Source organism: Megascapheus bottae, chromosome 5, assembly GCF_031878675.1.
Source record: "Megascapheus bottae isolate mThoBot1 chromosome 5, mThoBot2.hap1, whole genome shotgun sequence".
In the NCBI taxonomy this organism is placed as follows: domain Eukaryota; kingdom Metazoa; phylum Chordata; class Mammalia; order Rodentia; family Geomyidae; genus Megascapheus; species Megascapheus bottae.
In genome coordinates, this window is record NC_143513.1 from 82,973,407 (window position 1) to 82,998,974 (window position 25,568).

The 25,568-nt window shown below is 42.4% G+C and overlaps 1 protein-coding gene and 1 pseudogene across 8 annotated transcripts in view; one reads left to right on the forward strand and one right to left on the reverse strand.

The window, feature by feature from the left end:
• Positions 1–7,180: 7,180 nt before the first annotated feature.
• Positions 7,181–25,568, forward strand: part of Actr3b (actin related protein 3B) — a 56,875-nt gene continuing 38,487 nt past the window's right edge. For 5 of the 8 annotated variants that reach the window (XM_090333585.1, XM_090333586.1, XM_090333587.1 and 2 more), the window contains exon 1: positions 7,196–7,326. In XM_090333585.1, coding sequence (XP_090189711.1) covers positions 7,283–7,326 — 44 coding nt within the window. In that variant the 5' untranslated portion in view covers positions 7,196–7,282. Of the gene's footprint in view, positions 7,327–25,568 lie in introns of all 8 variants that reach the window. The other 3 variants (XM_090333592.1, XM_090333591.1, XM_090333590.1) reach the window with 2 other exon arrangements.
• On the reverse strand, positions 15,256–15,597 carry LOC150063827 (cAMP-regulated phosphoprotein 19 pseudogene; annotated as a pseudogene).

Sequence of the window (25,568 nt, forward strand, 5' to 3'; positions counted from 1 at the left end):
CCCAAACCCGCTGCTTCTAAGATTGCACAATGACAAAAAATACTGGACCTTGCTTTTGGCAGGACGTGCTATCTGGACTGCTTGGAGTTGGGTTATGCTAGGCAGCAGTTTAATTCTGTGTTGCTAAAAGTGTTCTTTCTGTTGGGTATTACTCAATGTCTAGAACATATTGTGATTGTTTGATGGAGGTTCATACACATTTGTTGCTAGAAACAGATAACATTAAAAAGTAAAGAGCTTAAATATAGAAAAGTACCTTTGACATGATCAAAGGATTGGGTGAGTTTGAAGGATTTGGTGGCTGAAATTCTGGCCCTAACTGATTTTATACCTGTGATTCTCCCATGATGTTGTTTTTCTGTTTTCTGAAGAGATCCTAAAGAAAATTCTCAGAAGGAAATTAAATTTTAATCTATGCTAATTTTAAAAGTGTGAGTCTTGGTTTTTTAATTTGCTTAAAAGAATTATTTGCAGTATCTATCTCATGGAAATGTTCTAAAGATTAAATGTGATGATATACTGAAAAATGCGTTGTAAGTGAAGATAAGGTAATTCAATTCTTCACAAGAATCAGATAGGAAATTGTTACAAATAAAAGTGGAATCCTGTTTTGCATAATAGAAGAATTTATTACAGTGCATTTCCCCAGAGTTAATCTCTGGATTCTGAGATGTATAATTAGTGAATGATGCTGAGTGTAAGGAAACATCCAACTTGTTTTGTTCAGTAAACTTGTAGTAGGGCTGTGTGAATTGAGATAGGAAGACTTGAGTAAGCTTTGAGTAGTCTTTTTTTTTTTTTTTTTTTTTGGATCATGGGGCTTGAACTCTGGGCCTGGGTGCTGTCCCTGAGCTCCTCAGCTCAAGGCTATCACCCTACCCCTGGAGCCACAGCCCCATTTCCCTGTTTTCTAGAGGTTAAGTGGAGATAAGAGTCTAAGGTTCTTTGATGCCTGAGCTGGCTTTGAACCTTGATCCTCAGATCTCAGCCTCCTGACTAGCTAGGATTATAGGTAGAAGCCACTGCACTCGGCCCATCATAGATTTTTATGTGTATGTAGTTATATTTATATCTCCAAGACCATGTCAATGACCTTTGGTACCCAAATATTGAGTCCTTGCTCTTGTACTGTTTGGATCTAATATTCAGAGATTAAGGAGACCATTTACCTTGTTCCTTTGGTCTTGACTTATTTCACTCAACACGATTCGCTCTAGTTTCATCTACTTCCCAGCGAATGCCATTATTTTATCTTGTCTGTTGGCTATGTAGAATTCCATTGTATATATATCTATATCTATATACATATATATATCACATTTTTTGTATCCATTCATCTGCACTAAGGCATCTGGGTTGTTCCCATCACTTGGCTACTGTGAATAGTGCAGAGATGAACATAGCTGAGTAGGTGTCCTTATCATATCCTGGGTTACGATACTCAGGTTAGATACCCAGGAGTGGTATGGTGGGATCATAGGGAAGGTCTATTTTCAATTCTTTAAGAAATCTCCACACTGCTTTCCAGAGTGGCGATACTAGTTTACAATCCCACCAGCAGTGCAGTAGGGTTTCTCTTTTTCTACATCCCCCCAGCATTTGTCATTGTCTGAGTTCAGAATATTGGCCATTCTGACTGGAGTAAGGTGGTATCTTAGGGTTGTTTTTATTTCCTTTATGACCATGGATAATGAGCATTTTTTCATATGTTTCTTTGCCATTTTAACCACTTCTTCAAAAGTGATTGGTTTGTTGGATTTGGGGGGGGGGATTATTTTCTTGAGTTTGTTGTAGATATTGGATATTAAGCATTTGTCTGATGTATAATTGGTAAATATAAACTAAAGTTGGATCCTTCTTTGTCACCTTGCACTAGAATTAACTCCAAATGGATCAAAGACCTGGAGGTAAAAGCTGACACACTGAAAACTGTACAGGAAGGAATAGGAGATACACTAGGCCTCCTTGGCACAGGTAGAAACTTTCTTAATAAGGACCAAGAATCACAACAAATCAGAGAAAGGCTAGATAAGTGGGACTGCATTAAACTGCAGAGCTTTTGTATGGCAAAGGACATAGCTAGTAAATTAATTAGGAAGCCTACAGAGTGGGAGAAGATCTTCACCAACCAAACAACGGACAAAGGCCTCATATCTAAAATATATCAACAACTCAAAAAATTGAATCACTCCAAAACTAATCTCCAAAGTAACAACCATCTCATTAAAAAATGGGCCATAGACTTAAAGAGAGTCTTCTCTGAAGAAGAAACAAAAATGGCCTATAGACACATGAAGAAATGCTCAACATCTCTGGTCATAAAAGAAATGCACATGTGAAAGGGTATCAATGTATGTGAATTAATGCACCTTCTATCAGGCAAATATCATGTAACCCTTTTACTAATTACAATAAAAAAAAGAAATTAAAATTAAAAAAAATAAAAAAAAAGAAATGCAAATCAAAACAACTCTAAGATTCCACCTCACTCCAGTTAGAATGGCCAGGATCAGGAAAATGAATAATAACAGATGCTGGAGGGGATGTGGCCAGGAGGGATCACTACTACACTGCTGGTGGGAGTGCAAACTCGTTCAACCACTATGGAAAGCAGTGTGGCAGTGCCTCAAAAGGCTAAACATAGAACTCCCCTATGACCCAGCAATTCCACTACTTGGCATTTACCCAACCATCCAGAAACAAGGGCATACTAAATCCACTAGCACAACAATGTTCACTGCAGCACTATTCACCATAGCAAAGATATGGAACCAACCTAGATGTCCCTCAGTTGATGAGTGGATCAACAAGATGTGGCATTTGTACACAATGGAATTCTATGCTGCTGTCAGAAAGAATGACATCGCCCCATTTGTTAGAAAATGGAAAGACTTAGAAAAAATCCTATTAAGTGAAGTAAGCCAGACTCAAAGGAACTTAGGCTCAATGGTTTCCCTCATTCGTCATAATCAGTAGAAACCTTGGGCTCTACTAGCAGAGATCTGCAATAGAGCAAAATCTTGATACATAAGGCCATATAATGTGAAGCTAATTGAAAGGACCTCCAGGATATTGAAACAAAAGCCATATAACGAATGACTGTTGTCCTTAATGTACTATGTTGTCTCTCATCTCCTTTGCTGTCCCTTGGTTATCTCATATTGTTACAATATCTCACTTTGTTATCTGATATATTGAATTTATTTGTATTTGGTTATTTGAAATTTGATAGGGAAGGGGGGAAAACCAAGACGGGTGAGGGGTGTGGGGGGGAGGGTAATGGGTACCAAGACATGTGAAAGGGTATCAATGTATGTGAATTAATGCACCTTGTATCTGGCAAATATCATGTAACCCTTTTACTAATTTCAATAAAAAAATAATTGGTAAATATAGTTTCCCTGTTGGTTGGCTGTCTTTGTACTTTATTAGCTATGCCTTTGTGCAGAAACTTTTTATTTTTAGGTAGTCCCATTTGTTGAGTCTCTCTCCAATCTGCTGTGACTCTGGGACTCTGTTCAAGAAGTTTTTGCCTGTGCCTATGAGGTCCAGTGTCTCTCCTACTGTCTTGTGCAGCAGTTTCAGTTCTGATATTGAGGTTTTTGATCCATGTTGAGTTAATGTTTGTGCATGGCACCAGGCTGGGATCAATTTTTAGTTTTCTGCATGTGGCTGCCCAGTTTTCCCAACTCCAATAATTGAAGAGGCTGTGTTTATTCCACTGTTTATCTCTGGCTCCTGTGTCAAATATACGTTGACTGTAGGTATGTGGTTTTATTTCTGGATCTTCTACCCTGCTCCAATTATCTTCTGGTCTATTTTTGTGCCAATACCAAGCTGTTTTTGTTATGGCTCCATAATAGAATTTGAAGTCTGGTATTATAACACTACCTGCATTGCTCTTTTTGCATTGCTTTGGCTATTTAAGGTCTTTTGTTGTTCCATATGAACTTTGGATTACATCCTCTATTTCAGTAAAGAATGTCCTTGGGATTTTTATGGGGATTGCACTGAAACTGGATATTAACTTTGGCAGTATGGCCATTTTTACTATGTTGGTTCTCTCTATCCATAAGCATGGGATTTTTTTTCCATTTCCTGGTATCCTCTTTGATTTCTTTCTTTAGGCTTTTACAGTTTTCATTAAGTAATTACTTTACTTCCTTGGTTAGGTTAATTCCTAAATGTTTTATTCTTTTGGGGGCCACTGCAAATGGCATCATTTTCTTGATTTCTCCTTCTGTTTGTGTATTATTGGGGTACGGAAAAGCTACTGACTCTTAAAGGTTGATATTGTATCCTGCCACTTTGCCAAAGGGATTTATTAGTTCTAGGAGTTTGGGAGTAGGATTTATTGGATTCAGGTATAGGATCATGTGAGTGGCCAGTGAGAGGCTATTGACTAGTTGAGCAAGAACAACAGAAGGAATGAAAAAAATGCAGGGTAGACAGAAGCAGGAAGTGGGAAGTGGTGGGAATGCAAGCGCAGAACTTAGCAGCTGGTCAAGATTGGAGGAGAGGGCCAGGCTTCCAGTCCATAACTGTCCTAAATGGAGACAGAAATGATGCAGAGATGTGAATATGTTCAGGTCTCTGAGTAATTTCCTTAGGTTCTGGGTTTGGTCTGTTATCAATTGTCTGACTCTCTCTGCCCATTTGTCTAATCAACTCTTCTTTTATTTTTATTTTTTTGTCAGTCCTGGGGCTTGAACTCACAGCCTGGGCACCATCACTGATATTCTTTTGCTCAAGACTAGCACTCTACCACTTGAGCTACAGCATCACTTCTGGCCTTTTCTGTGTATGTGGTACTGAAGAATCAAACCCAGGGCTTCAGGCATGCTAGGCACATGAAGCCACATTCCCAGCCCTGCTAATCAACTCTTGCTTGGCCCGTTTCCTCTTGCTGTTGCCAAGGGAGCAGGGTGGTCCATTGGGTGAAGTGACAGGCCCTTTTCTTAAAAGAGAACATTGGCTGCTTTCAAAGGAATGTGTTCTAAGTTTTTGTTTAAAAAATTTTTTTTTTGCCAGTCAGGGGAACTTTGGGCCTGAGCACTGTCCTTGGATTTTCTCAAGGCTAGAGCTCTACCACTTGAGCCACAGCACCACTTTCAGCTTTTTTCTATGTATATGGTACCAAGGAATTGAACCTGGGTACCAAGGAATTGAACCCGGGTCTTCATGCATGCTAGGCAAGCACTCTACCACTAGGCCAAACGTCCGGCCCCTTTTTTTTTGTTATTTTTGTCCTCCTTTCTCTGTATCCTCATAGCAGCAAGGAACATGGAGTCCACTCCTGCCTACAGATATAAGATGCCAGTGGGGTTCACAGAGCTGCTGGGTGGCAGTGAATAAAGTATTTAGTTTTTGTGTATGTTCTTTTTCATTCTTGGCCTAATACATCTTGTTTAATGCAGGAAATAATGTCACATTGTTCAAGTACTCATGGACTACATTAGCTACACATTGTCTTCATATGCATAAAACAACATCATCACCAGCACTGAACGTTCATTTTGAGAGTTGTCTGTAGTGATGCAGTGTTCTGGAAAGCAAATATGAAACTTTACCACCACAGAAGAGATGTGGAGTTCCATACAGATACCGTTCTGGTTTCATGTTTCTGTTGTCAAGTATGAGCAAAGAGTGAACTACTGTTAGGTAGAAACACAGTAAAGAGATGCCTCTTCTCACTAATGAGGGTCACTTAATACACTTCTCTCATTACAACCTGAATGCAGGCTACTGATCAGCTTAGCTACTCAAAGGAAAAAGAAACAGGTTAATGGGCATTTAGTGGTGGGAATTTTGTCTGTATCAAGAGAACAAACCTCTGTGTACTGTTAGAGGAAGTTTGTCTAACAGAATGTGAGGTTTTGACCTCTGTGTTTTTTTCTCACCTTATCAAAACAGGCACACTTGTTTTTTTTTTCTTTCTTCTTCTTATTTATTTATTTTTTTTCTTTTTGCCAGTCCTGGGCTTAAGCTCAGGACCTGAGCACTGTCCTTGGATTTTCTCAAGGCTAGAACTCTACCACTTGAGCCTCAGCACCACTTCGGGCTTTTTTTCTATGTATGTGGTACAGAGGAATTGAACCCAGATCTTCCTGCATGCTAGGCAAGTACTCTACCACTAGGCCAACTCCCAGCCTTTTTTTTTTTTTAATTATTCCTAGGTTGTGGGGCTTGAACTCTGGGCCTGGATGTTTTCCCTGAACAATTCAGCTCAAGAGTAGTGCTTTTACCACTTTGCACCCCAGTTCTACTTCTGGTTAATTGGAGGCAAGGGTCTCATGGACTTTTGTGCCTGGGCTGGCTTTGAACCCCACCCCCCAGATGGCAGTGTCCTGAGTTGCCAGGATTACAGGTGCCCGGCTGATCAATATTATTGTATACACTCAGAGGCACAGGTGCCTACTACTGCCAAAAAAGGCAATCTTGAGCTGAAACACTTGTACAAGTATTTAAAGATAATACAACGTGACGAAAACTTAAATAAAACAATGCTATGTAAATAATCTGTGTAAGACCCCCGACTCAGCGGGACGTCTTCCAGACGGAGACGGAGCCCCCTTCCCAAGGAACAGCGAGTCCACGCAGTCGACATCTGTAATTTAGAATCTATAATACTTGGACCAGGGCTGGAAAAAAACAAAAAAACCCAACAACAACAGCTGGGAAAGGTGCAGGCAAAATGCCTAGCACACAGGTGCCTCTTGTTTGTGCATCAAATGCTACGTCAAGGCTTCAGATCCATTGTAGCCGAGTCTGCAGTGTCCGACATGGGCGATAAATCCGTAAGACAGTCAAGAAGCGCGCGAAGTAAAGCCATTTGTCTCCATGTCACAAACAAGACCCACAGACGGCTGAGCTAGGGGAAGAGCAGGATGAGATCTGCCTCGCTAGGGGGATCCTGGAGACCTTCCCGTCGAAGACGCGGACACGGGTCACATTTTCGGGTCCCACCGACTGTAGGTGGTTTGGATGGAAACGAATCTTCCCAGGCTGCAGGTGGAACGCGGGAGCTCAGAAGCCTCACTGCCAGCACTAAAGATGGCGGACGCAGGGGGCGTGGCCAGAAGGGGGCGTGGCCGGGGCTGAGCGCCCTCGGATTGGCTGCTTCCGGAGCTACGTCACGCTTCGGCGGCGGCGGCGCATCCGGGCTCCGGGAGGCGGCGGCGCGCAGGCTGGCCGGGGCGGCGCGCCGAGCCGGCGGGCGGCTGAGGGGAGCGGTGCGGGTGCTCTCTCCGCAGCCAGCGGGGCCGAGCGCCGCGTCCCGAGGATGGCGGGCTCCCTGCCTCCCTGCGTGGTGGACTGTGGCACCGGGTAAGAGCCCGTCGGCGCCGGCTCCCCGCTGCCCGGGGCCCCGCACCCCGCGTCGTCCGGGGCTCAGGCCTCGGGACCCCCGGGGCGGCTCGGGGCCGGGGCCCGGCGCTCGCCGCCTCTGCCCTCCACGCCGCGCGTCCCGACGTGGTGCGGCCTCGGGCTCCCCGCCGGTGGGGCCGGCGGAGGGGCCGGGCCGGGGTCGCCCGCCTGGGCGTCCCGGGCTCCCCGCGCCCCGGCCCCGCCTCGGGAGCCTCACCCCTTCACCTGCGGGGTACAGGGGCGGTGGCGGCGCGTGCGGGCCCCGGCCCTGGTCCCCTGGCGTCCTGCCCCCCTGGCCCCCTGGTCCTGATCCCCTGGTCCCCTGGCGTCCTGGCCCCCTGGTCCTGGTCCTGATCCCCTGGTCCCCTGGCCCCCTGGCCCCCTGGTCCTGGTCCCCTGGCCCCCTGGCCCTGGCCCCTGCTCCCTGCTCCCGCTCCCTCGCAGGGATGGTCTCCTCGTGGAGATATTCACACCGATCCACCACCTTTCCTCCCTCCCTCCCTCCCTCCCTTCTCTTCTGCCCTCTCCGCTCTTCTCCACCCTCGGGTCACGCTCTTTCATCTGCATGGACTACCCTTTCTCTTAAAAAGATGTGTCTTAAACGACTCCATTGTGAAAAAAAATCAAGTCTAAATTTGGCAAAGCCTCCCTCCCTTTGCGTGTGATTGCCTCCCCCAACCCCTTCTTTTTTTTAAATCTCTCACGTGTTGAGATCAATTCAGAAAAGCCTTTAAGGGAACATGCCCTGAATTTTCAGTGGATTGCTGAGTTCACCTAAGTGGGAGTTTGGAAATCCAAGCTCTCTTGCATGTGGTTGTATTATTTAGTAAAATCGCCTCAAAGTATATTTGTCCTCCTAAAAGATTTTTTTTTTTTGCCAGTCCTGTGGCTTGAGCTCAGGGCCTGAGCGTTGTCCTTGAGCTTTCTCAGGCTAGCACTCTACCACTTGAGCCACAGCACCACTTCTGGCTTTTTCTATGTATGTGGTGTGCTGAGGAATCAAACCCTGGTCTTCGTGCATGCTAGGCAAGCACTCTACCACAGGCCAAACTCCCAGCCCCAAGATTTTTTTTTTTTTTAAGAAAGGACTTTAATCATTTTGTGATACAAAATTTTGTGGCTTTTAAAAAAAAAACAACAAAAAAACCCCCCGTGATTCTCTTCTGTAGAAAGATGCAGTTGGTTTGGTTTCCTTGACAACATTGTGGGGGTGTCCTCTGAATTGCCACAACCCCTGTCTTACTGATGTGATAGTTCTTTTGTTTTGTTACTAAGGGATGGCAGTGAGCTGGAAACAACTGTATCTTTCTTTTTGAAATACAACATTGTAGGGAAGGTGTATCATTATTCCAGAAGTTGCTTTGCAATTGCCACAATATACTTCCCCCAATTCTTCTCTCTCTTCTGTTGTCTCAGGTGCACCCCTCAGACCTAGTAGTGTCAACAGGAAGGTAGCATGTAAAAATATTTCTCATTTCCATATTTGCTTAAAAGACTTTTGTATTTTTGGCATCGCACAAAGTATTGAAATACAAAGCATTTCTTGGTGGTTGTGGTAAAACAACACTTTTAGAATGTCAGACCTTTAATATTAGTAGGATGAGAATCTTACTCATCATTTTGCTATTAATAACTAAAATGTGCTCAGTTTTGACCTTTTGAGGTTAATGATTAATGTAATTGCCTGCTGGGAAATTCACCTTCAGTATATTGTTGTAGCTGAATTTTTGCACCGCTTTGGGAACAGCTCCAGGGGAGGGTTTCCTATGGATCCAGTCTGCATTGGAAGCCCCCCCCCCCCCACTCTCCTAAATCCTCTGGCCAGAAAGAGTATCCTGGAAGAGTCTGTGTTTACCCACTATATTAGTACTCCTTTATATTTCCCACAGAGTTAAATGACATTTGCATTGTGTTTTGCCTAAAAATAGAACAAAGAAATGGTAACACAAAAAATAACCAGGGCAAGGAAAAGAATGAATTGCCCTGAACTTGAGACCAGTGGTTGTTTGGGGCTGGTCCATACATTTAGTTTCAGTCTGACAGTATTATAAGAGAATCATTGTAACTCCTGTCATCAGGAAGGAAGAAAAATGGTTTCTCAGATGAAAAAAGTCAGCTGGGCATGGTATCTTAGCCACTAGAAAACTGGAAATAGTGCTGTGACTCAAGGGATAGGACCGTAGCTTTGTGCTGAAGAGCTCAGGGACAATGCCCAGGCCCAGAGTTCAAGCAAAGCATAGTGAATCCCTAACGACTTAGTAAACCATGTAATGTATGTATTAAGCAGATTTTTATTTTATTTTTTGTCCTGTGCTGAGAATTGAACTGAGACCCTTTCAACATACTAGACATGTGCTTTTTCACTTCTAGCCCTAGTGTTTTTGTTTTAAAATTTTTATTGTCAGGTTGATGTGTAGAGGGCTTACAGTTCCTAGTGCTTTTTTTTTTTTAATAGCAAATAAAATTTTGTCCTCATAGCCTGGTTGATTCTCTGATCAACCCTGAGGCCAATTAAGTGAACACAGTTCTGGGGCCAGGATAATAGGGACAAGGAAATCTGCTGAGTCCAAAAATAAAGTTTCAGCTATTTAAAGGAATGCTAGGCTGCATAGCTTTCAGAGAATATCTGCAAATCTGTCTTACTTCTTGACTAATTAATTAAACCTTCCTTACATTTTAAAATTAATTTCAAATTTACTGAAAATAACACAAGTCCAACTACTGTATATACTCTTTTTCAGGTTCACTAGTTGTCCATGATTGTCTTATTATTCTCTCTGTGTACTTATAATACTATTATTAATTTTTTGGTATTTGAGAGAAGGTTGCATGCATCATACTCCTTTATACAGAAATACGTTTAATAGCAATAAGTTTTATGAGTGTAAACCAGTTATTAAAGTCAGAAAATTTAAAATGCTGTAGCATTGTTCTGTATGCAGTCTGGATTTGTGTGAACAGACCTGTCTTTTATGAAATCCCATCCTCTTTCTTGTCAGTATCATTTGGTGATCATGTCTTCTTTTTTTTTTTTGCCAGTCCTAGGGTTTGAACTCAGGGCCTAGGCACTACCCTTGGATATTTTTTGCTTAAGGCTAGCGCCCTGCCACTTGAGCCACAGCATTACTTCTGGCGTTTTCCATGTATGTGGTACCAAGGAATTGAATCCAGGGCTTCATGCATGCTAGGCAAGCGCTCTACCACTAGGCTAAACTTCCTAGCCCTTATTTTATTTATTTTTTTGGTTGGTTGTAGGGCTTTAACTCTGGGCTTGGGTGCTGCCCTTGAGCTCTTCAGCTCAAGGCTACCACCCTACTTCTTAAACCACAGCACTACTTCTGGTTTTCTATTGATTAATTGGAGATAAGAGTCTCACGGACTTTAATGCTGGGGCTGGCTTTGAACCAAGATCCTCAGATCTCAGCCTCCTGAGTAGCTAGGATTACAGGCGAGAGCCGAGGCTCCTGGCATCTTCTTTCTTTTTTAAGTTTTATTTTGAAATAAGGTCTCACAGTAATTTCTAGGCTGTCCTTGAACTCACAATCGTCTTGCTTCTACCCTGCTGTCAGGCGGGACCATGAGTGTGTCATAATGTTTAGTTGGTCATTGTGTATTTTAAGTTTCTTATAATTGGACAGTTCCTTCTATATCCTGTTTTGTCTTTCAAGATGCCGGCAGTTTGGACAGTTATGTATAGTTATGTATAATGTCCCTTGTCTGGTGTTTCTCTGTGGCAGATGGAGGTTATGTATTTTTGTCAAGACTATCTCAGTCAAAAAGTTGATCGCCTCAGTACCGCCCATCAAGAGGCTTATAACACCCACATCTCAATGATGTTCCTTTGCATCATTGCAGAGTGTTGGACACCCAGTCTCTTCACTGTACAGTTACTGGAGTTCCCTGTAAATAACTCATTGCAGGGACATTTTTATGTAAGTGCCCTGATTTTCCTGAAACTATCTATTGATAGATTTTTAGGGATTTTTTCATGTGTGTGTGTGTGTGTGTGTGTGTGTGTAGTGTGGGGGTTTTAAAGCCTCCAACTTGCTAGGCAGGTGCTTCACCACTTGAGCGTGTGCACACCCCTACTCTTCCATTGCTGATTTTTTTTTTTTTAACTTTGGTGCCAGTACTGGGGCCTGAAGTCAGAGTGTGGTTGCCATCCCTTACTTAGTTTTTTCAAGACTGGTTCTCTACCACTTGAGTGGTACTGCTGCACTTCCTGTTGGTGATTAATTGGAAATAAGACTCATGGACTTTCTTGTGTGGGCTGGCTTTGAACCTCTGTCCTTAGATCTCAGTTTCACCCACTGGCTGTTTGGGCTGGCTTTCATCTCAGTCTCAGATCTCTGCATCCTGAGTGGTTAGGATTATAGACCTGAGCCACTAGTGCCCAGCAAAATAGTGACATTATGAGGCTCCCATACATTATACAGGAGTCCAGTATATTTGGCTTCCATTTATTTAATTGTAGCATATATGGATTGTTGTTTATTATAAAGTTATCTGTTATGGGCTCAGCTTCCTGACTAGGTAGGATTATAGGTATGAGCTGGCTCCAGCTTTTTGCCATTACTTTGATGTTTAAACTTTTCTAACTGAAAATGAGTCAGCTAAAGCTCCTTTAGGCTGTCTCCTATTTTCTTAAGACTTACTAGTATTTTTAACATTTTGTCACTGTCAATGACATTTGTTTATTCATTACTTTTTATTTGCAGTGCTAGGGGTCAAACTCAATTTTTTGTACATCCTAGATAAGCATTCTACCACTGAACTACATCTCCAATTTTTTTTTTTTTTTTGTGGATCATGGAGCTTGAACTAGGCCTGAGCGCTGTCCTTGAGCTCTTCAGCTCAAGGCTACCGCCCTACCCGTGGGCCTCGGCAGTGTCCCTTAGCTCTTCAGCTCAAGGCTACCACCCAACCCTTGAGCCAAGCCCTGCTTCTTGTTTTCTAGTGGTTAATTGGAGATAAGAGTCTCAGGTCCTTTTGTGCCGGGGTTGGTTTTGAACCTTGATCCTCAGATCTCAGCTTCCTGAGAAGCTAGGATTACAGGTGTGAACCACTGCGCCTGGCCAATTTTTCTTTTTGTATTTCTTGCCAGAATATCTTCAGAATAAATTTGTGGGTAAAATGGCAAATGAATATATAATTTGCTACATAGTCAAACTCATTCCAGTGGTGTGTTTCCCCAGGAATGTTCAAGGGGGTGTTTTTGTGTTGTATCTTACATACTTATCATGAGTATATTGCCATTAACAAATATGGAAGATAAGAAATTATATTTCAATGTACTTTTTATTTTTTGTGCTGATTCTGGGGATTGAACTCAGGGTCTGGGTGCTGTCCTTGAGCTTCTTTTGCTCAAACCTAGCACTATACCACTTGAGCTAATGCTCCATTTCTGGCTTTTTTGATGGTTATTTGACCCATGATCTTAAGATCTCAGCCTCCAGACGCTAGCACTACAGGTATGAGCCACTGGCACCTGACTCTGTAATTTTAGTTTAAATTTCTTTTTATGTGGGAAGCTAAGCATCTTTTCATATGGTTAAGAACCATTTATACTTCTTTTTTCCTCGTCTTGATTTCTGCAACTTATGTTTCTTTGTGTGTTTAGCATCCTGCTTTATTTTTATAAGCTTTCCTTGTACTGAGATGTGTGTTCTGTGGAGTGGATGTCACATAAACCGAAGTTCAGTGATTTGCTAGGAGGATTCAGGACTACTTACAAAGGAAAAACAGCCTTTGGGGAGTGTGTGTGTGTATGTGTGTATGTGTGTCTGTCTTTCTGTCTGTCTGTGTGTAGAGTCTGGGGGAAACTCGTGGTGCAGCCATACCGCGTGAAGTTGTGCCACTATGTGTGCAGTGTAGGTTACTGGAGATGCTTATTGGAGACCCAGTGCCCAAAGTTCACTTGGGGGACAGTTCTGCAGTTATCCCCTTCATAGCATGAAGCAAAATTCCAGGTCACAGGAGAAGACTGGTTTTTTAAACTTAATTTTTTTATAAGCCACATTGTGCATAGTAAGATGAACTGCTCATTTGTTTTGTGTCTCTTGGGAGTATTATGCTTCCTCAGGCAGATTCCTTCTCCCCCTTCTCTCTCTTGTTCACGCTCTCTCTCCCTTCTCTTACTTCCTTTAGAATATTTTTTTAAAGCAAATTGGTAGTTTATTAAAATGATATCAAGAGAAGCAATCATCAAAATGCTTCAATATGAATGAGTTTTATCTACCATGTAAATTACTCGGTCACGGGTCTAATTCTTTTCAAATGCTCTGACAGTTTCCTGGGCATCTTCGCAGCTATCCTTCACTGTAAAGTTCCTATAGAGCTGAGGCTATAGCTCAGCGAATAATAGAGTGCTTGCCTAGCAAGTAGAAGGTACTGAGCTTCCTGTCAAATGTTAGCAATGTGGGATTAAGAGTGCTTTACTGAGAAGTTAGAAATAAAACATCATTATTGTTATAAAAAAATGTCTACTTGGGGCCGGGAGTTTGGCCTAGTGGTTATAGTGCTTGCCTACCATGCATGAAGACCCGGGTTCGATTCCTCGGTACCACATACATAGAAAAAAGCTGGAAGTGGTGCTGAGGCTCAAGTGGTAGAGCTCTAGTCTTGAGAAAGTCCAAGGACAGCGCTCAGGCCCTGAGCACAAGTCCAGAACTGGCAAAAAAAAAAAAAATGTCTACTTATGGTTTCATGTAAGCTAAACAGCCCAACACCAAGAGTAAATGGAAGGGGGTGAGGGGTGTGAAGTGGTATACTATGTAAGCTCTTTTAGTGTCCCCAAAGTTGAATGTGGAAGTAACAAGCTTACATTTAAAAAGTTTATATAAATTATATGAATTGTAATTTTCAGAATGATATATTCTGCACAGGACAAAAGATATACCTAAGCAACAAACCATGTTTGCACAAGGCCACTGAAAGTCATGGATGTTTTTAACAAATGAAAAAGCTTGGTTCTATGGTAGACCGAGCCAAGATTTCAATTTGGTATTCTATAAGCCCCAAATTGTAAACTATTCTTATCATATAAAAGCTGTAAGGACATACAGTTGGTGGGATTTGGGGTTTTTTTTGTTTGTTTGTTTTAAAGGAACTCTTGTGCTTCTGGTTGGCACATTATCTACTTTCTAATATGTGAAGTTAACACAGACTTTTGTGAAAGGTTGTGCAAAACTATTGTATTTACAAAAATGGCACAAAAATGAATGCAGTAGTCATTGCACATGCGTGCTTCATTCACATCTTCCACAGTGAAAGAGTTGTAACGCCACAAAACCAGGGACAAACTTCACCAAGCACTGAAGCCACAAAAGTTACACTGGAATGGACAAATATTGCCCAAAGGAGAGTCTACTGTGAACGCTGAGACAGGTTGAAGGCCATTCAAGTTTAAGCATAGTTATTCCAGTCTTTTGGAGCCCCATCAATTTTGAGTTATGTGATTTTTCTTCCAACTTGTGGTCTTAAACTTTTATAAAATCCAAGAGGAAAATACAAAAGAAATCAATACAACAGAGGTCTTATTAAACAGGAGTTAGTGTATGAAGCTATAATTAAGATGAAGAAAGAAGGCCAGAACATTAAAATGGTGCAACTTACTTTGTTATTTGTTGGAACCAGTCCTACATTAGAAGTTAGGTAATATATATACAATTATTTTCAAGTCGATTACTTCTGTTGCTCTAACATGTCCTTTTCATCAGTGCACTGTTAAGCTAATCAAAACCTCCCTTAAAACAGCTGCACACACTACCGCTGCCTGCAAAGCTGTCAGTCTCAAAAGACTTAGGGAATGAAAGGAAACAGAAGTGGGTGAGTAACATATTAAGGAGAAAGAATGGGAATTGGAAGATTCATGCAGTTCAGCTCTTTTCATCAGCCAGCCAGCTTTCTAGCGACGAGGGATGGTTTCTGCTGAGGAAGGCCCCGTGGAGTGGGAATGTGGTCCCCAGTGACCTCTGTCTTGTCCAGGGCTGTGGTGGGCAGTTGCTTGTTTTTCATCTTTGCTTTAGCCATGTTGTAATCTCCAGAATCAAACTATTTTTGCCCTTTCGGCAATCGTTTCCTTAAAAAATCTGAACTTCCAGGCTTTTGTCCCAGGTGAGGATATCTTGCTTTTAATTTTGCTTCTTCAGCTTTCTCTGGACTAGTCACTTTATCTTCCATTTCCTTCTGCTCCTCCGCCGAGGCCGCCTCAGGGACTTCTGCGGACATGATGCTCCCCTAACCCCATTCCTCCACCAAGATTTTTTTAACCAGTCCTGGGGGCATTGTTCCTGAGCTTATTTCTCTCTTTCTCTCTCTCTTTCTCTTGGTGGGTCATGGGCTTGAACAGTCTGGGTGCTGTCCCTGAGCTCTTCAGTTCAAAGCTAGCGCCCTATCCTTGAGCTAAGCCCCACTTCCCGTGTTTTCTAGAGGTTAATTGGAGATAAGAGTCTCAGGTCCTTTTGTGCCGAGGCTGGCTTTGAACCTTCGTCCTCAGATCTCAGCCTCCTGAGTAGCTAGGACTACAGGCGTGAGCCACTGCCCAGCTCTCCCCAGCTCTCCCCTCTCCCCCTTTCTCTCCCTCTCTTTCACTCTTTCCCTCCTTCCTCCTTCCTTTCCTCCCTTCCCCCGCCTCTCTCTCCCACCCCCTTTCTCTTTCTCATGCTGGGACTTGAGCTCAGGGCCTGGACACTGTCCTCTGGCATTTCCTTCAAGGCTAGCACTCTACCACTTGATCTCCAGTGCTACTTCTGCTTTTTCGGTTTGTGATGTACTGAGGAATTGAACCAGGGCTTTGTGTATGCTATGCAAGCACTCTACCACTAGGCCAAACTCCTGGCCTGACTTCTTAAATTTATACTGGCTTTTTTTTTTTTCAATGTGAGATATTAAACCTAGGACTTCATGCCTGTTATGCAAGCTCTCTGCCATTGAGCTCTGCTCTCATTCTCTTGATACTCATCTTGCTATTTTAAATAATATCTTTTTCATTTTTTAGGTTTTTTTTTAGAGTGCTGTGGGTTGAACCCAGGGGCTGTACATTGCTAAACTTTGTACTACTGAGCTAGACCCTCAGCTTCATACCTTCTTTCTTTACTATTTACTATATATCTATATATATATATGTGTATAATTTTAAAGCAAAAATGAAGCCAGATATATTGATCATATCAATAAATGCAAATTTACCTATCAGTGAGTGTAAATAAATCTCTTTCCCTTCCTTCCCATTCTCTTTTCTCAGAGTGAGATATTAAATTTATCATATATATATTTGGGTGTGTATATATACATATATATATATATATATATATATATATATATATTTGGGGGGGTTCATGGGGCTTGAACTTGGCCTGGTGCTGTCCCTGAGGTCTTCAGCTCAAGGCTACCACCCTATCCCTGGGCCGGGGTGTTGTCCCTGAACTCTTCAGCTCAAGGCTGCTACCCTATCCTTGAGCCACAGCCCCACTTGCCATTTTCCAGAGATCAATTGGAGATAAGAGTCTCTTAGCTTGGCTTTGTATTGCCAGGGCTGGCTTTGAAAGATCCTCAGATCTCAGCCTTCTGAGTAGCTAAGGTCTACAGTTGTGACCCACCAGTGCTTTTTTTTTTTTTTTTAAACTAGTCCTGGGGCTTGAACTCAGTGCCTGGGCTTTATCCCTGAGTCTCTGTGCTGAAGGCCAGGGCTCTACCACTTGAGCCATAGTGCCACTTCTAACTTTTTTCTGTTTATGTTGTAGTGAGGAATTGAACCCAGGATTTCATGCACTCTACCATTAAGACTCATTCCTAGCCCTATTTTTCTTGTTTTTGTTGATCAGGAGAGCTTGAAGTCAGGGCCTTGCCACTGCCCCTGAGCTTTTTCACTCAAGGCTAGTGCTCTACTACTTTGAGCCACAGCTCCACTTCTGGCTTTTCAGTGGTTAATTGGATATAAGAATCCTCTGGACTTTCTTGTCTAGGCTGATTTTGAACCATGATCCTCACATGTCAGCTTCCTGAGTAGCTAGGATTACCTATGTGAGTCACTGGCACTAGGCTAGAGGCTTAATTTTTTTTTTTTTTTTGCCAGTCCTGGGCTTGAGTTCAGGGCCTGAGCACTGTGCTTGGACTTTCTCAAGGCTAGAGCTCTACCACTTGAGCATTGACCTTGTATTGTTACAGGATAGAGAACCATTCATTATTATTATTTGTCATATAACCATCTTAAAAGCTTCATTTATGGAAAGTTTCATAAATCATTACTAGCACTAGTTTTTGTTGTTGCCAGGCCTGGGGTATTAACTCAGGGTCTGGGTCCTGTATTTGAGCTTTTTTGCTTAAGGCTAGAGTTCTGTCACTTGAGTCATGGTTCTACTTTTGGTGCTCAATTGGAGCAAAGGGTCTCATGGACTTTCCTGTCCTGGCTGGCTTTGATCCACCATTCTTAGTACCTAGGATTGTAGGTGTGAGCCATTGGTGCCCCAAACCACTGACTTTTAAACCATATATCATATATCCTCATAATAAAATGTTTTGAAGTACTTTGTTGGACATATGGTGATATAAATATACATTCTCATAACACCTTCTCCTGGAATGTCCCAAAATAAACAAACCAAATAAGAAATAGAGAACAGCTGAAATCCATGTATTTTTTTTAATGAAGTTTACAGTAAAATGTGGATCCATATGTGGGGAGGATACTGGGATGTGTTATTTCTGCCCATCTCTGGCTGGCTACAGGCATCTTAGTGTAACTGACACCCACTGAGCTTGCTGGAGATCTGGGAAATGCCATAGGCATAATGCGGCCACGATTCATTTCAAGTAGCTGAGCATGCTGGTTAAAAGAGGGGTGATGTTCTAATACTGTCTTTTTCTATAACTTGGCATGCTGGGAGATGACCAGCTTTTTTGTTTTTTTGTATGGCTACTGCCATACCCCTTGAGCCACCATGCCACTTAAAAAGTTTTTAGTGGGGGGCCGGGAGTTTGGCCTAGTGGTAGAGTGCTTGTCTAGCATGCACGAAGACTCGGGTTTGATTCTCGGTACCACATACATAGAAAAAAAGCCGGAAGTGGTGCTGAGGCTCAAGTGGTAGAGCTCTAGCCTTGAGAAAGTCCAAGGCCAGTGTTCAGGCCCTGAGCTCAAGCCCAGGACTGGCAAAAAAAAAAAAAAAGTTTTCTAGTGGTTAATTGGAGATAAGAGTCCCAGTGACCTTTGTGCCTAGGCTGGCTTTGAATCACAATTCTCAGATCTCAGCCTCCTGAGTAGCTAGGATTACACGTGTGAGCCACCACGCTGGCTTGAGATGACCAGCTTTTATCTGAGTGCACCCTGATAATATATGTGAGGAGCCATTTCCCCTTAGACCCTTTGCCCTACCATAGTGAACTTTGCTATTGGAGATGTGGTTTCAGGACAAAGGATTTTTATAGGATTACAAGTATAATATACCCAAGTTTTGGCACTGCCCACTATTCCAGGGAATTCTCTAATTCTTTAAACATCCCCCAAGGCTCTCACAGATGCAGGAGATTATATACAGTCTCTCTAAATGGAGAAGAGAGGATTTTTTTGGGGGTGGGGGTTACTGGTCCAGGGGCTTGAACTTGGGGCCTGGGCACTGTCTCTGAGCTTCTTTGGCTCTAGCACTTTGAGCTCCAGCTCCATTTCTGGCTCTGTGTGTGTGTGTGTGTGTTTAATTGGAGAAAAGAGCCACACAGACTTTTCTGCATGGGCTGGCTTCCAACTGCAGTCCTCAGATATCAGCTTCCTGAGTAGCTAGGATTACAGGTGTAGTTTTGATGTTGAGCTAGGACCAGGATCAGGGTATCAAGCAGCAAGGATCCAATATGGGCCATATCCATAGACAATAAAGGACATGACAAGCAAGTGCAGATGAGAAACACACTTTGGCAAAAGGGGTACTTCAAGATTTGGAACTAAAGTTTTAGACAAAAGCATCTTGGCTTTTAAAAACATTGATAGTATGGGCTCAATAAAATGAAAGAGTAGCCAGACACCTGTGGCTCATCAGGATGCTGGGATCTAGGATTGTGGTTCCCAGGTATAAAGTCCATCAAAGTCCGCAAGACTCTAATCTCCAATTAACCACTAATAACTGGAAGTGGCTCAACTGGTGGAACGCTAGCATTGAATTAATAGCTTAGGAACAGTTCTGAAGCCCAGAGTTCAAGCCCCAAGATCTTAAAAAAAAAAAAGACAACAAAACAAAACGGGCAAAGTAAATAGATGAAAAGAAGATAAAAGGAGCTCATCAGCTCATCAAAGTGAACTAATGTCAATATGGAAAGAGGTAAAAATAATTTCAGAATGGAAACCTTGTTGGAAGCTGGGAGAAGTAGTACTGGTGTTCCCAGACTCAATTACACAAGGACGGGCTTGGGAAACTACGTAAGTCACAGCAGGAAAGACCAGAGAGAAAATACTGATTAGAGAAAAGATAGAAGCTGTGAGAGCCACAGAGATAGAATGTAATCAGAGCTGGTATTTTGAAGAAGATAGTAAGAAAGATGAGACATTGATGAAAAGTTTTCCTGGGCAGCAAGGCATTACAGCCTGGGATTGCATAGAAAGCTGAGGCAATAAAATTAAGTTGAAGGCCAGAGTGATCTACATAGTGACTTGTAGCTGGTTTAAGCTGTGAATTTACCCTGCTTCAAAAGTTCTAAAAAAACTCCTGGTTAGCTGGGGCGCTGTGGCTCACCCCTGTAATCCTAGCTACTCAGGAGGCTGAGATCTGAAGATCATAGTTCAAAGCCATCCTGGGCACTACAGTTCTTGAGACTCTTATCTACAATTAACCTCCAAAAAACTGGAAGTAGTGCTGTGGCTCAAGGGATAGGGCGGTAGCCTTGAGCTGAAAAACTCAGGGACAATGCCCAGGCCCAGAATTCAAGCCCCATGAACTACAAAAAAAAATCCTGGAATAAAGTATGATTACATGTAGATATAAGGGCTCATTATGAACTGTACCAGTATAGTAAATTCAGTAAACGGTCTGTTAAAGTGGAAGTGTCCCGGTGAATTTACTAAACTGGAAAGATAAGGTATCCTACACATATTTAAGCAGAAGGAAATCTCAACTATGATGGAAAAAATAAACTACTTTAGTCTTGGACTATTTTTGCAGTATAACTTGCTTTAGGGCAATAGAGCAGTGTTAAACGTAGAGAGGTTGTGTGTGTATGGGCGGACAATGTGATTATATTGAAATGTCAGCAGAGTATAAGACCTCATCCAATAGCTGAGTGCAGTACTGGGTGTCTGTCATCTCATCTATGATGGGAATCTTAGAGTAAGAGGATTGAGGTTCAGGTACCATCCCAGGCAAATTCAGAGACCCTATCATAAAACAAGCAATACAAAAAAGGCCTGGATGTGTGGCTTAGTGGTGGAATGCCTGGAGGCCCTGTTACTACCAAAAATAAGACAAAAACACTGACATTTTTAAATATGCAAAAGTTCAGGAGTTCTAGCATCATAAACCTCACTAAAAAGTTGCTTGCGTATATTACCCAGCCAACTGGAAGATGAATCAGCCGGGTACTGTCCCTCATCCCTGTCATTATAGCTCTTCAGGAAGCTGAGATCTGAGGATTGTGGTTCAAAGCCTGCCCAGGTAGTAAAGTCCTTGAGACTCTTTTTTTTTTTTTTTTTCCAGTCCTGGGCTTAAGCTCAGGGCCTGAGGAGTGTCCTTGGACTTTCTCAAGGATAGAACTCTACCATTTGAGCCTCAGCACCACTTCTGGCTTTTTCTAAGTATATGGTACCAAGGAATCGAACCCGGGTCTTTGTGCATGCTAGGCAAGCACTTTACCACTAGGCCAAACTCCCAGCCCAAGAAATGCATTTTTTTTTTTTTTTGCCAATCCTGGGCTTGAGCTCAGGGCCTGAGCACTGTCCTTGGACTTTCTCAAGGATAGAGCTCTACCACTTGAGCCTCAGCACCATTTCCAGCTTTTTTTTTTTTTTTTCTATGTATGTGGTACCGAGGAGTTGAACCCAGGTCTTTGTGCATGCTAGGCAAACACTCTACCACTAGGCCAAACTCCCAGCCTGTTGAGATTCTTATCTCCAATTAATCACCAGAAAACTGTAAGTGGCCCCATGATTCAAGGGGTAGGACGGTAGCCTTGAGTGAAGAGCTCAGGAACAGTGCCCAGTCCCGGAATTCAAATCCCATAACCGAAAAACAAAACAAAAAAACAAAAAAAAACAACCAGATGAATCAGTGAGGATTTCATCTATATGACATATAGATTTCATCTATATAAAAGTGGATTAAATACTGACATAACCTTGAAAATAGGATAGCTATGCATACACAGCCAAAACTGCTGAAAATGTCAATGTAATGAATGAGGATTAGGCTGACGAGTAGGGTAAGGAGATAGCCCATCTTTCCTCATATATAGTCATAAATTGATAAATTGAAGCTTTCCTGCTACCTTTGAAACTTACAAGCTAGAAGGAAGAAAAGCAATGGAATAGAATAATAGATAATTTTAGCCGGCACTGGTGGCTCACGCTTGTAATTCCAGCTACTCTGGAGGTTGAGATCTGAGGATCGCAGTTCAAAGCTTGCCTGGCCACCAAAGGCTGTGACTCTTCATCTCTAGTTATCCAGAAAATTGTAAGTGGCATTGTGGCTCAAAGTGGTGCAGTTCTGGCCTTGAGCTGAAGAACTTAGGGACAGTGCCCAGAGTTCAAGCCCAATGACTGACACTGCCCCCCCCCAAAAAAAAATCATTTTTGGCTGGTGCTGTGGCTCTAAGCTCTGAGGATTGAAGCTAGCCTGAGAAGGAAAGTTGGTGAGACAATTACCTCCAATTAACCACCAAAAAGTCTCATGTGAAGTTGTGGCTCAGGTGGTAGAGTACTAGCTTTGAGCAAAAAAGCTCAAGCCTTGGGATCAATATATATACACACGCATATATATGCACAGAATAGATTAGTTCAGGGGCTGGGCCTGTACTTTAGTGGCAGAGCACTTGCTTATTAACATGCATGAGGCTCTGGTTATCAGCACCACAGACAACAAACAAAAATAATTGGGTAAAATAGAAAGCGAAGAGAATGGAATAGTATGCAAGTTGAAACAAGATAGAGTCTGTTGAACATAGTATGATCTCATTTAACATTGACTCAACACTTGCATTCATGGTCTTTTCTAAACTGATGTTGCTTGATGTAGGTGAAAATCTTTCAGAAAGTAAAAAGATGGTCACAAATGCAGATTAAGGTTAGAAGCACACAGCCCTCCTGTGTCACAAAATGAATAGAGATAAAGGAGATTATGTCAAGGCAGTTTCTATGGAGAAAGGTGTACACAGGTCAGATGGTCTGCTGGTTTTTGTGTTTGTCTAGAGTTGTAAACAGGTACACTGGTCAGATGGTCTGCTGTTTTTTGATTTTTTTTTTTTTGGTCAGTCGTGGGACTTGAACTCTGGGCCTAGGTGTTGTCCCTGAACTCTTCATCTCAAGGCTACTGCCTTACCCCTTGAGCCACAGTACTACTTCTGGTTTTCTGGTGGTTGATTGGAGTTAAGAGTCTCACAGACTTTAGTGCCCTGGCTGGCTTTGAACTGTGATCCTCAGATCTCCTAGTCTCTTGAGTAGCTAGCATTACAGGCGAGAGCCACCGTGCCCGCTCTGCTGGGTTTTTATTCCAACTCAAGTCTGTCCCTACTCCTTGTCAGGGTTTCAGGCTCACATCCCACTCACAATTGGTTACATACATGATAGAAGATAATACAAGGAATTTAGAAAGGAATAATCAGTTGCTCTTGTCTCTTTTCTTCCTATCTGTGGCTTAATACAGCTTTAAAAAGCTCCTTTTACTTGGTTCTAATGGAACTTTAGGGAAGAATGATGTTAGGTCATAATTACTCCACTATTTAAACAGTTAAAATGCCATATGAATTATCATTATAATTTGGAAGTTACATTTCATTTCATAATCAGAGGGGTAGCGCCAGTTCCAATCAGCAGATTCAGGTGTGATGAATGAAGACTAGGCCCATTCAATGTTCAGTCATCTTTAGTAACAATGTGGGTTGGCGAGGAATTGGTTAATGAACTGACCTGGTTAAACCAAGATGTCTTTACCCAACCTCTGTTATAAAAACAGTTCAGATTGGCCCAGGGCTATCATAAGGGCACATTTTAAGAGGTAGATAATAAGAAATTCGGAAGTAAGGTTATCAGTTTTAGTAACAAATCCAGAATACCAGCAATCACTAAGGGAGGTGCATACAAGGACTCTTCCAGTCTTGACTGGTTACGGCAGAAGATCAGTAAACAGTCCGCAGTCAGAGCTTTCCACTAAGATCCATGATACTTCCAAGCACACCAGTTACATCTACATCCAGCAGTCCCCACTGGGCTCTAGAGTTCCCACAGCCCTTCACATTTACCAAATAACAAAAAAACAAAAATAAACAACTTAGGGACAGATCAAATAGGTAAAGACTAAAGTTTAGATTTTGCATTTGGACATCCTGAACTCTGTATTCTATAAAAAGAGGTGATAGTTTACATAACCCAAGGTGAATATTTGAAAAATGGATTTCAGTTACACAGTTCACCGTGTGAGGATTATGTATTATTTAAAAGCTATCATTAAGATCTAAGCTCAGTTTTATATGGCAATCTTAGGAGGTAGTAGTGCTGTTCTAGTTGAAATTTGAGTTTGAGTCAGGATCTCACATAGGTGTTAGATGAACGTCCCTGTAGATAGAGAAATACCTTGGATAAAAGGTATAAGGAATGGGGCTGGGAATGTGGTGGAATGCCTGCCTACCATGTATGAAGCTCTGAGTTTGACCACGTACAATGAAGAAGCTAGAAGTGGCGCTGTGGCTCAAATGGTAGAGTGCTTTCTTTGAGCACAAGAAGCTCAGGGGCAGTGCCCAGGCCCTGAGTTCAAACCCCAGGACTGGCAAGGAAAAGAAAAGAAAAAGATGTCAGAAATGTACTTCTGCTTTTTGTTTCTGTGTATGTGTGTGTGTACACACCAGTTCTGGGGCTTGAACTCTATCCCCTGAGCTTCAAGGCTAGTGCTCTAGCTTTTGGGACACACCTATACTTCCAGCATTTTGGTTAACTGTAAGTAAATCGTATGGACTGCCTGAGCTGGCTTTGAACCACAATGCTTCTATCTCAGTAGTCTCAGTAGTACAGGATTACAGGCATGAGCCACTGGCACCTATTTTTTTTTTTTTTTTTTGTCAGTCGTGGGGCTTGTACTCTGGGCCTGGGTGTGTTCCCGGAGCTCCTCAGCTCAAGGCTAGTGCTCTACCACTTTGAGCTGGAGCTCCATTTCCAGTTTTCTGGTAGTTAATTGGAGGTAAGAGTGTCACGGACTGGAGTGCCTGGGCTGCCTTTGAACCACACTCCTCAGATCTCAACTTCCTGAGCAGCTAGGATTACAGGTGTGAGCCTCCAGCACCTGGCCTTTTGTTTTTGTTTTTGTTTTTTTTTGAGACAAGGTTTTTCTAGTTAGCCCTAAATGGCCTTCAACTTGCCATCCTTCTGCCTTAGCTTTCCAAATACTGGATTATAGGTGTGTGCTACCTACTGCTGACTGTGGGATTTTGTGATTCATTCCACATTGCCTCTACTCTGGAAAGCCTCTGGAGTCTGAGTTGACCTGGAAACATTTCCCTCCACGGCTATAAATCTTGGGGTAGGAGACTTGCAGACTCTCTTCCCAGCTCTGTAGTCTGTGGACAGGGAGGATCTCAGATGGGTCTCAACCGCTGGAGCCTGAACAGGAGCTCAGGTGCTGTGGAGGCTGAGAAGTGTAGCGTGTGGAAGCGCAGCTACCTTGCTTGGTTTGTCTTTCCCAAGTCTCACCATGTGTCAGAAATACTAAAAGGAGCATATGGTAAAATACATATAAAAATCATAAAAATCAATTTGTTATAATTAGAGACATCAGTCCAAAATTTAGTGTCAGGCATATTGGAATACTTTGTGAAACATAAATTCATAGTTCCTTCCACAGACTGTGAGTATTTTATTTATGATGAGGGTTAGTGCAGCATGGGGCCTAGCTATGCAGACTTCACTATTAATTAGTCTTGGTTTTTTAAAAAAAAAAAAGAAAAGAAAAGGAAGAACTGATAAGTCTCCTCAATGTACTGAAGCTTCTCAGCTTTTCCAGCAGATGGTCTGATGGTTTTCACCC